This window comes from Orbicella faveolata, unplaced genomic scaffold, assembly GCF_042242905.1.
Source record: "Orbicella faveolata isolate gen_17 unplaced genomic scaffold, um_ofav_v1 contig_1, whole genome shotgun sequence".
Taxonomy (NCBI): Eukaryota; Metazoa; Cnidaria; class Anthozoa; order Scleractinia; family Merulinidae; genus Orbicella; species Orbicella faveolata.
Window position 1 is genome coordinate 12,186,387 of NW_028301536.1, and position 12,279 is coordinate 12,198,665.

Below are 12,279 nucleotides of genomic sequence, written 5' to 3' on the forward strand. Positions count from 1 at the left end.
TGCTCCGACTCATTCCGACCCCCAATTGACTAAAGCTATGACGTCAGGATATATACAAGAGCTATTTTCAGTGCAGCAAGGAAATGCACGATTTAAGTCCTATTTCTGAAGAATTCTTTTGATTTTGCTAAAATCAAGGATGGGATTATTTGGACAAACACCGAAGCAGACGCCTAAGGAGCAGGTCTGTTTGATTTGCGTGCTGTTTTATGGTCATAAACTGTATTGTTAGAAGTAGTTGCCCAAATGATGTTTTACCATCGACAATATTCAAACACATCAGATGTCGATTGTATTGCATTCCTTATTTTCTTGTCATACTATGTTGGTATCCACGCGCTATATTTTCAAAGGGAAAGAAAGTTAAACAGATCTTTGGACGGCTTGTCACGCAGGGCTGTCAACTGAATGGTTGCCCGCCAAATCAAATGATTAATGCAAAGTGAAAGTACAGTATCTCCTGAAAACAAACTGTAAAATGGAATCTAAACTTGAACTCAGCTCTCTACATTTTAATGCTTAAGCTTTCTAATGCTGTCAAGGTCCTTTATGAACAAAATACATATACGTGTACAGCAAGATGCAGTTTATAATCCAAGCTGATTGCATGAATACTGAATGCTAAGTGACTTGACTCATACAGCTGAATATATGGAGGATATTTCATGGCCACATGGGGATTTGAAATTTCTCTTTGAGAAGAAAAATTTTGTATCTTCAAGAAGCCATGTAATGTTCTATTTATTATATAACACCAATGAAATAACAAGCCATTTAGCTTTTGCTGCGAAAGATGCCAGTTATTAAATGTAACCTTAGCAACAGTGTTCTTTTCACATGTGAAGATAACATGTTATTTTCATGTGTGAAGATATCATGTTTTTGCGCAAAAGCTCACCTGGTATTTCATTGTTGTTTATATAATAAATGCAAGTCTCACATGTTATGCCTTGGCCACCTAGAAACTGCAAGAGTTTAAGAATGAGAGTTCTGTACCAAACTGTCCTTCAACACTCAACAAGTGTGAGCCAAACAAAAGAAACTCTACAGTCTTGTACATAGTATCCTAATACTCGTTAGCGTGCAATTACTTGACAAAACAAGCAATTGTGATGTCGTGAAAGAGTTCTCAGGTACTGGACCAATGAAATTGACCAGAACATTAAAAGTTCAAGGATTTTAGTCCCATTTGCTGACAGCAAGACTGATGCACAAATTAACCATGCATCCTCTGTTTTTGGACTTTTAATCAGAACTTCTCTTACTTGGTCACTTACTTTCCACTCACTGGTCAAGGAGAATTAGGACTGAATACAAGAATGGGTTGTTCTCAAGAGTAATTGAAGGCTTTCGTGCAAAAAGAGAGTATATAGCATTTTGGCCCGATTTTTATTTTTTGCAGGATTGAGCTAATTTTTGGCAGACTGACTTGTTTTGACATGAAAAGCATTGTTGCATAATTGTTTTTGTTGATTTGCGCTTCGTTTTCAAGAAATAACGTATGCGAAAAAACTCAGAAGGCTGTGGTCTAAGAACAACTATGAGGAGCCCATGGTTTCCTACCTGTGAAATCCTGGGTGCTTAGCATTTACAGTTGAGCATACAGTATACTTACTGTATATGAAAAAAGTAAGTTTTTCTGGTTGCCCAAAGGCAAAAGTTAGTCACCTGTGGTATCCAAGCACTTCTAGAGCACAGCCCTGTGCATACATTTCACTTGCATTTCCTGTGCACATTTAATCCAGACTTTTCTCTGTTATTGTTGGTCCATTGTTTTCAATCATCATTACCTGTTCCAATTCACTTGATACATGTAAACAGGCTTTTTTAAATAAAATACTCATCAAACATTTGGTGATAAAAAAGCAAACTTGCATGCATATTGTACATGCATATTGTACACGCATAGTTATGGTAATTCCTCTGAAATAAAAGTGACAATAGATTTTTGTTCAAACTTTGTCCACTGAATATTTGTCATATGATAACTTCAATTTTGAAAGAAAAAAGGGGGGTGCCCATGCTCATTAACGAGCAGTGAGGCATTGAAAATGCCCCATTTTTGCATTATTTAATGCTTATTATAAGAACGCATTCCCAGTAATTGTAACATCTTTGTAAGCCCGGACTCATAAGAAGACGCATTAAACTACAGTCAATACATTGTGTCGGACCACAAATAAATGTTTAAGTTTGATTCAGACAGAAAGCTAAATCCTTGATTAAAAATTTGAACCAAATTTCTTGACGTGGTTACCGACTGCAAAATAGGAAAGACCACAGTGTATTTGCTATTTTTCTTATTTATTCAATTTTCAGCAATAGAAATTAGATCAGTCTTTTCTCATGCAAAGCTTATGATTAGTTGATTACAACGACTGGAAAAAAAATTGGGGTGCCCATGCTCGTTGGTGAGCTAGAGCCATTTTTCAACTGACAGAGCTCAATATCAAGGCAAATCCGTCATGTTTTCAATATGCGCATGCACAAGCGCGCGCTAATGACGCCATAAATTATGCGCAGTAAGGATGCGCAATGCAAATGTGAGGAATGACCTTAACAATGGACCCATATGCTGGGAGGGGTCTACTCATTACTCAAAGAATCTGAATTTGCTGTTTTGCATTATGCTAGGTTCAGGAATGGTGTAGAGGTCTAAGGAAAGAAAACAGAGCTCTTGACAGACAAATAAGAGGTTAGTTAATAATTTTTGAAGTCTTTTTAGATTTTTATTGAAACAAAATTTAATAACCAAATATCATTTAAATGTAGTCCTAGATTTTTGAAATCCTGTCACCTGAAGAATAAAAGATAATAATTAATAATTATAATAATAATTATATGTAATTTTATGTTACTTTCACATTTATTACAGCCATTCAAAGAGAAGAAGAGAAAGCAGCAAGATCTCTTAAAGATGCTGCAAAAAAGGGCCACAAAGATGTGTGTGTAATTCTGGCTAAAGAAATAATAAGATCAAGAAAAGCTGTGAACAAAATTTATGCCTCCAAGGCACAACTAAACTCTGTGGAGATGAGCATGAAAAATCAGTTGGGTGAGTCAATTTCAAATCAGTCATCTCTGTACATTAATTCAAAATACAGGTGTCCTTCAGTCTTTATTGTTGTTACAGTTTACTTCTAATGACACACTTACCATAGTTATGTTATGGTTATCAACTGATCATAACAATGCCATTAAAAGTTCCTAAAGGGACTTCAAATGGCAATCTGGCCTTACATCACATAAGGCTTCCCAATTGTGTAATATGCCATTCAACATCTTGAAAAAAGTGTAAGAATTTACAATGGATAATTATATGGCTAGCCCTATGTGGTGGGGGGTGAAATGTACATATGTCAGGCTAACCACTGACATGCTTATTATTTATCTTAATTTAATATTTAATATGAAATTATCAGGTCATACTTGTAATAGCAATCATGTAAGTTGCACTATGACTGTAAAAAAAAGCTTATTTAAGGAAAATTCTGTTTGACTCATTTTGTACAATACAGCAACATTGCGTATGGCTGGTGCACTAGAAAAGAGTAGTGAGGTGATGAAATACATGCAACAGTTGGTAAAGGTACCAGAAATACAGGCCACAATGCAAGAACTGTCCAAAGAAATGATGAAGGTATGTGCGCTGCGTAGCATGTACATATCTGTACTTAATTATTACACTTATCATGACTGTGATGGTCTTTGGATATCTGATCTTAAGTGGCATAGAATTTTACAATCCTATTTCTCCATTTTCTCCTTAATTTTGGTTTCAATTGAGAAGATTTATCAAACACTCAAGACAGTGTTTGACCAAATTTCCAAACACCTTGAAATATGTAAAAAATGTGATCTGCCACACGTTGTTGTATTTCAACTTTCTTCTCAGTGTTTGGAAATGGGTTCAAACACAGTTTTTGTTAAATACATATAACATGAAAATTATGGTGAATGTGTTATATAGTATGCGTGTCAGTAGTTCTAGTTGTTGCCCATTTGTTGTTTATTGACTCTCCTAGAGCCTTTTTTGTTATCAACATCATCTAAAGAAATTTTGTAAATTTGTAATTTTGATGTGGTAATATGTAAACTTTTATTGCGGTTGTATATCTATTTAATATCATTTTTATTTCCTGCCGATCCAAGCTATAAAGTTCCATACAAATTTTACCACTGTGTCCAAATGGGAGTATCACGAACCTGGTCATCTTGTGGTTTGACCCAGTAAAACACAAAAATGTTATCAAAATTGATATAATAATCTTGTAAACTCAAAATATCCAAAATGCTAGGACTACATGTAAGTAGGTGCTAAGAGCATGATAAAGAGCAACTTCTTACCAACTAATTATAAATCAACACTTTGCAGGCAGGCATAATAGAAGAAATGTTAGAAGACACATTTGAAGGAATGGAGGATGATGATTTGGAGGAGGCTGCCCAAGAGGAAGTCGACAAAGTTTTGTTTGAAGTCACAAAAGGTAATTTTTTTTTTTTTCTTTTATCATGAGTTGTTACCGTAATAATCTTTTGTGTGCAATATAACAAAATTCTTGATCGTGATTGGTTCTCCACGTGCCTATTTCTCTGTGCACCAATTTCAAATCAGTCTCACATGATTACTTCCTGAATTGTACTCCTCTCGGTCCAGTTACTTTTACTTACTAATGCAACATATTTTAATGATAAAACATTGATACATGTAGTTGTTGCTGTTTGCTCCATCCAGAGTACTTTCCTGTCAGTGAACAATGACATATTTTAATTACTTTTTTCCAAGTAAATTAGATTTTACGTGACTTTGTAAACCAGTAATTCACCTTGTACTTTTACATGCATGTTTAAGCGGTGAGGGCAATATTTTAATTTATGTATGTCTACAATGACAGCTGGTACTTGACATGTCTTCTAAATCTCCTTGTCACCTTTCATATTCCACATCTCTTTGACCATTTTCTGCCAACTTTTTCTTTGACAAAGTCCTGTTTCTTCAATTGTTCTTCTCTTTGACTACAACCTACAGTAATCTCAAACTCAACTTGCACCTGCAGAAAGTTCTCCAAAACTGACTTCCACCTCAAATTTCTTTTTTCTTAGGTGCTCTCGGACAAGCTGGGCATGTATCAGACAAGCTACCGGTGAGTTCAGTAAAACAAAAGCTGTCAAGTTAATGACCCCCCCCCCCCCCCCCCTCTTTTCTACCTATAGCCTAAAATGTATCAAGAATTTCTCAAGCAATCAGTTGAGTTAAATAAAAGGGAATCGAAATTATTTATCTCAGTCTTTTTATGGTGTAACCCTTACCATCAAAGTCCAGATTTATATTTTTCTAAACCTTCCCTTGGTTATTGTTAATGAGGTATTTCTGTCTCTAATAAAGGTGTTACTGTATAAATGTAGTACTATAAATACTGCCACATTCACTCCAGTCCAATAAAACAAAATCATTTTGAGTTAAACTTCCAAGGTGCCATGTTAAGTGTCTTGTTGTGGTGAGCACAAAGCCTGCAAGCAGGCTCTGTTGGCCTCCAAGAGGTACTACGAGAGCATGCCACCAACATCAATGTTGAGCGAGAGAACTGATTAGCCAATCAGAGCCCCATCTACCTTATAATTGTAATGTTGCCTGAACGGTTTGAGCACATTTTACGACTTGTGAAGGGGTAAACGTTATTCCTAAGGTTCCACGAATAATAAGAACTCAAGTAATTTTTTAGAACTTGATCTTCAGTGATGGGGATGCAGGCTCGACAAATTTCTCTTTTCCATTTCTCTAGGGAGAGGATGAAGGTGCAGCAGCCATGGTTCCATCTGATGATGAAGGCGAAATGGAAGACATGAAGGCACGACTGGAGGCACTTCGTAGTTAAATCATTAGTAGCATACATGTAGAATTCACTGTTAAGATTGTGCAATGTTTGTTGTCTCCTGATCCTTCATCCCATACCAAGGTACTTGATTTGAGGGACCAAGCGACGAGGGACATTTTAGGCCATTGTGAAAAGTACCCCCAAAAAGTCAGAAGAAAAAGCCCCTGAGGGTACATGTATGTGAAGGGCAATTTTGGGTTTTATTTGCCTAGTTATCACTTAACTTAAACTTCAGCTGTAAGCACAATCAATTGTAGGTTGTTTTTTGTTTGTTTTTTTTGTTTGTTTGTTTTCTTTCACCGCCTTTTTGTACAATATTTTGTTGTATGTGATGCTTTGGTCGAAATTTAGTGAAACATTAGTAATACATCTGCAATAGAGCAGTAAAACCCGCCTGCGAAACACCGTCGCCGTCCGTTTTGACTGCGTTGTCGCTTTTTGTATCAAAGAACATTAATATAATCAGGTAATATCTACAGAGAATGCTCCTTCTTCAATTTTAAGCAAGTTAACTTTTGTTACGTAATTTTGTCTTGAATTTGATAACATTTCTACAACCTGCAAAGTAACTTTGTTTGGTTAACGGAAATAAATCAAAGTGAAGGTATTCTAGTGAAGCTCCTATTCTTGCATTAAGAGAGAACACTTTAATGTAAGCAAAGTGGTGATCTTACTAAATGAGGGTCGACCAGGGTCTGTATGAGCTGTATTATTAACTGATTCATGTAACTGAGGATCGCTCAACGTTTTAAATGACGTATTTTTGACTGATATATAATTTGTAAAATTCCCTGTTGAGAAATCGCTGAAAATTTAACTGATAGCTGAGATTGCAACACCCCCTATTCAAACCCTCTTCATAGAACTTAATTTCGGAGAAAATGTTGTGCAAATGGCTGACATGTCCCCTGCTCTATTGTAGATTTTGGCAGCAGCGTTAGCAGTATCCTTTAAAATGCTGTTCACCAGTCGAGATCTCTTTGACTCGTTCCACTTGTTTGTTACACTGTGCAACATAAAGGGACTTAATATAACTACCTTACGGTGCTTATCTGCACATTTTAGCCTGTGAACAGGCTCCGGCCGCGGCTGGAAAGGCCGAGAAGGAACTGACTGAGAGTGAAGTGGCCGAGGAGTGACTGGGGTAGGGGCTCCTCTGTCTCCCGTCCTCTCTCTCTTCTATCCTCTTTCTTCCCACTTTCTCTTCGCCCCATACTCGACTAGAGATCCTGTTTACAGGCTAGCACATTTGAAAGAGATTCTAAAGTATATTGATCAAGGTGCAATTTGTTTCTAGTTTTATAAACCCTAAGATGGCATCAACAGGTGTAGATTTGGCGCTAGGGTAAGGGTTCGTGAATAGACTACAGCGCTTCTTTGCTTTTCTAGAAGACTTTGGCGGATCACGGGTTACGCATGCGCAGAAAATGAGAAAAACCACGCAAGTAATGACTAATCTCGTACTTCGAGTCTTTGTTCCTTACTGCGCGTGCAGGCTTGACGAAATAAGCTACCGGACCGCTTGTCATGGGGAACGCTTCAAAATAAACTAGGGAAAATCGAGATATATTGTATACCGACGAATTTTTGAACAGCGTTCGGTCTCCTTGATTGTTTTCGATTAACGTTTACTCCCGCAGACAAAGTTAAAAGCTCGTTCACCTATGGCCCTTAAATTAGCAGAGAATTCCCTATAGAATTCAGGACAGTAACAGAAATAGGTTATTTAGAGGACACATTGCTGTTGTATAGACTAGAAATTGACTGGTCTTCATGTATCTTAAACTATTTGTAAAATAGCAGTCAAAATAAAATGAAATAAGAGTCACTTATTGACTTGTACAAATTGTTGGTGCTGTTATGGACTTGAGCTCTATAAGGTCTAAGATAAGCAGAACAAAACAAACAAAAAAGAGCATCATAGGTTCGATTGAACGTTGATATTCTATAATTTGAAAAGTACAGCAGGACTCGGGATCCTGAGTTGAGTGTTGAGCTTTGAAAAAGTGTTTTGCAATATGTATGAGTCAACGTGCAAGTGGGAAAATGCTGATCAACATACGAACGCTTTTTAAGAAGAACCTATCATCCACAATTGCTCTTATGGTTGACGAAGTAATACAAGAGCAATCGCGTGAAAGGCAATGCACTATTCAACAATTAGATTATGAGCTCTAGATTTCTATGAGCCAGTTGATGAGGCCGAATATCAACTATGACCACATAGAAATCGAGAGCGAATAATCTAATTGTTTTCGTAGAATTCTAACCAAATGTCCTTCAAATAACGATTTCCAATCATTTCTCAACGTACTTTTAAACTTCTTGCTCCAGCAAAAATCGCGCGGATTGAACTGCGTTTTTGTTGCAACTTGCAGTTGTGCTCGCGCGCTTATAAATTATCGGCTCTGAGAAATTTTGAGGTTTTAAAAAAGCATGGTGATCAGTTCGCTTTCTTTACGGTTCTTGTGAATTAAATCATCCAGTAATATTTCTAAACCTTCCTCAAAACATCATTGAAACAAGAAAACGTTGTCATTGCATGGACGACCTCCAGCCACTGCACTCTAATTAAGCAATAAAGCACTGACTCTTTCTTTGTGTTTACCGGCGCAATAAACCACGTCGGACGAGCTGTTACGCGAGTGATTTATTAGCTTTTCGTAATATATAGATTTCGGCCAGCCTAAAGCGTAGCTCCTGGGCCGGGTTGTTCAGAGCCAAATAACCCAGGAAATGGTCGAATTTTGATTTGAGTTTTGTAACTTTGCCGTGAGGTTTTCTGTATATTGTTTGGCCTTCTGTTTGGAGTTTTAACGATGACTATATGCACAAGACAAAGCAGTAAAAAGCATTTGTATAGACGAAAACGTTATAATTCGGTAAACTGTTAATCCTGGGTTAGCGTTAACCGGCTTCCGAACAATCCTGCCCTATTTTCAACAAGCTAACCTGGGATGAGCCCGCGATCCAATCCAAAACCAGCACTTTGTCAGCGGTCAACTTCAAAAAACACGCGACCGCGATGAGCTGTAAACTTCAGCCCGCGATATGTCACGTGATACCGGTCAGCGGATACCTTGTTTTGACAGGTGTCAATTGATCATAACATGGATGTCCAATATCAAAGAAATACACGGTAAACCAAGGCTGCATGTCTCTGTCAACCTATTATTTGGAGTATGGCCACCATGTTGCGCGACTCCGTCGTCGTCGTCGCCGTCGTGCGTACGCGTCCACGAGCAATACCGCTAGCCATGATAACCACGAGAAAATCAACTCATGGGTTTCCTTTTCTTTCCTATATGAGTATGGGGCTCCGCTTGGCGGCCCTTCGGGCCGCCGGAGCTCCGCTATTAATTAATTTAAGCTTTAGAAGAAACAAAACACAAACCGCGGTGATAAACATGGAACCAAAACGCATGTTAAACAAAGTTAATTTCCTTGACGTTTCGTATGTACAACATACATCTTCAGAAGCGACCGTTAACTAGATTACAATCGAAATTTAAACGCGAAGAAAAAGAAAAAGACTGGTATCTACTAATATGTAACAAGACTAATAGTTAATAACAAACAGATGAGTCTGCGGGAGAGAAAAAAAAAATTACCATAATAATAATAACAATACAAAATGTTAGTAAAGAAAAAGTTTTTCACTGCCAACGTTTTCATTCAAGGCTGGCTTTAAATCACGAATTAACAATGTTTCCTTAATTTTACAATGTATATCTGACCTACCAGTCGCTAAGATATCAAAATTGTCCCATTTAATACTATGACCCGTGGAAGTAACGTGATCCGCAATGGCTGAGGTGTGACCGCTTTTAGCAAGGGCCTTAAAATGTTCAGTTTTTCTATCGTGTAGTCGACGCTCTGTTTTTCCTATATAAAAATCATCACAGTCCCAGCAGCTTGCCTTGTAAACCACCTTAGACATCTGAGAACGGCTGAACCTGTCCTTGTACGGGAAAAAAGATTTAATTCGGCGGGTGTTTCGGAAAATTATTTTAACGTTAAAACAACCATAAAACTTATAGATGCAAGATTTAAGTTGCTGGGTAATTACTTTACTTTGGAACCCTAAAAATGGTAAAACAATGAAGATTTCTCTCTTGGGAACTGTAGTGATAGGGGCTTTAGGTTTGTTTTGATGTCTATTCACTACATCGTTCATGTTGTACGTGATGATACCACGGGGATAACCATTGCGTGACAATAGCTTCCTGAGATCATCCAAGGCAGACTGTAATGATGAAGACGATGAACAGATGCGAAGACAACGATAAGTAAGGGTGCGGATGAGGTTTATCTTGTACTTGCGAGGTGTGAAGGAGTCCCATTTCGTGTAAAGGCCAGTGAAAGTTTTCTTACGGTAAATGGATGTTGAGAATGAATTGCTATGGCGTTTGACAAGAACATCAAGGAATGGAAGTTCGTGATCCTGTTCAAATTCAATGGTAAATTTGATGTTGACATGTCGGTCGTTGAGATAAGAGAGAAATTTAACAGCAGCGTCCTTATTGTCAAATAAGGTGAAGGTGTCGTCAACGTATCTGAACCAAATGGTAGGACGAGCACTGTTATTCATCACCCACTTACAGTGCTCGTGCTTATATAGGAAAAACAAAGTGTCGACTACACGATAGAAAAACTGAACATTTTAAGGCCCTTGCTAAAAGCGGTCACACCTCAGCCATTGCGGATCACGTTACTTCCACGGGTCATAATATTAAATGGGACAATTTTGATATCTTAGCGACTGGTAGGTCAGATATACATTGTAAAATTAAGGAAACATTGTTAATTCGTGATTTAAAGCCAGCCTTGAATGAAAACGTTGGCAGTGAAAAACTTTTTCTTTACTAGCATTTTGTATTGTTATTATTATTATGGTAATTTTTTTTTTCTCTCCCGCAGACTCATCTGTTTGTTATTAACTATTAGTCTTGTTACATATTAGTAGATACCAGTCTTTTTCTTTTTCTTCGCGTTTAAATTTCGATTGTAATCTAGTTAACGGTCACTTCTGAAGATGTATGTTGTACATACGAAACGTCAAGGAAATTAACTTTGTTTAACATGCGTTTTGGTTCCATGTTTATCACCGCGGTTTGTGTTTTGTTTCTTCTAAAGCTACGATGGCCAAGGAAAAAGAGTTTTTATAATTTAAGCTTTTTGTATTAATTAATTCAAAAAGTTTGACGGGAAAAGCAGGAATTCATGACCGGAATCACTCATCACGAAAGTAAAAGACCATATGAAAATTTACATTTTGCACGTAGTACAAACTTCTTGCGCTTGGCGAAGAGATTCAACGATAACTTTTAAAATTTTTGCGAGAGGAATAAAGCTTAGTTCTAAGAACGCAGCTTCTGAAATTTATGTAGAATTTATTTACTTACTGAAGGCTATGAAGTCCATGTTTCTCTGTATTTTGCTAAAAGAAAATTGTTGCTTGAAACCTTAATGGAAACCAAATTCATTTATCGTGTTATGCTTGCTACAATCATGCTACAATCATGGTATCAAAAACGTACGGACGGACGTACATACGTACGGGTAGCCACGTGACAACCCAATTTTTTTAGATCGATGGGTTACCAGATGACCTAAGGTATGGAGCCCCACTCCTGCACCGCTCCGCTATAAGAGTCACCTTACCTCATTTCCACGCTGTATATTACTTGTTATCTGCTTGTTTACTTAGCTGAATCGACGCCATTTTAGCAAGTTATTTTCGAGTGGAAAATCCAGGAATCAAAGAGATAAGAAGGGTGGTCAAGTAACCCGACAAAATGGTCAGCAAAGTAAAAGTTTCATGTTGCTGACCGAAAGGAGCGCGTGCTCTGGGGACGAAAAACTGCCATTTTCTTATGACTCTAAGTAACAACAACTCAACAACATCTCAAAATATCTCTAGGGGTGCTCTGAATCGATCTTGTTCGCGTTCTTTTACAATGATTGAAACCATCAATTAGACGTCAGAAATGACTCTAATTTTATGCTTAACTATGTAAGGACTTACGCAGTATGCATAAAGCGAAATAACGCTTCGGCACAAGTTTCATTCTTTCCACTGAGTCGAAATCATTTTCATTGGAAATTTTCACTATTTCAGCAATATCATCTGGACAAAATAATGTGAAAAAGGCAATATACAAATCACGAAGACCATTACAAGAAACTCAAAAAGTTTGAAACTGGGCTATGAGGTCAAAATGGTTGGAAACTTTACTTGCAAATAAAAAGTGCTGTTGCGCGGTCTGTTGAGCAGTTTTGGAAATCAGCACGTTACGAACTAGGATTAAGTATTTGTAAGAACCGTTGATGTAGTGTGTGTGAGTGTAGTTCCCGGTGTTGTTTGCTGTTGTTTGGACAACTTCTGTGTTTAAGATCTCAA

General features: G+C 37.4%; 2 protein-coding genes across 2 annotated transcripts; one reads left to right on the forward strand and one right to left on the reverse strand.

Annotated features, from left to right (window-relative positions):
* Positions 1–52: 52 nt before the first annotated feature.
* Positions 53–7,722, forward strand: LOC110041631 (charged multivesicular body protein 3-like). Its single transcript, XM_089289470.1, has 7 exons — positions 53–184; positions 2,635–2,695; positions 2,876–3,055; positions 3,519–3,640; positions 4,376–4,487; positions 5,104–5,144; positions 5,784–7,722. The coding sequence occupies exons 1-7, from the start codon at positions 140–142 to the stop codon at positions 5,874–5,876; spliced, it is 654 nt and encodes a 217-aa protein (XP_089145596.1). The 5' UTR covers positions 53–139; the 3' UTR covers positions 5,877–7,722.
* On the reverse strand, positions 7,706–10,467 carry LOC149118116 (uncharacterized). The gene is made up of 2 exons (XM_089276630.1): positions 9,951–10,467; positions 7,706–7,758 (listed from the first exon to the last, which is right to left on the reverse strand). Exons 1-2 carry the CDS (start codon positions 10,465–10,467, stop codon positions 7,706–7,708), a joined length of 570 nt encoding a protein of 189 aa, XP_089132756.1.
* Between the last annotated feature and the right edge of the window lie 1,812 nt (positions 10,468–12,279).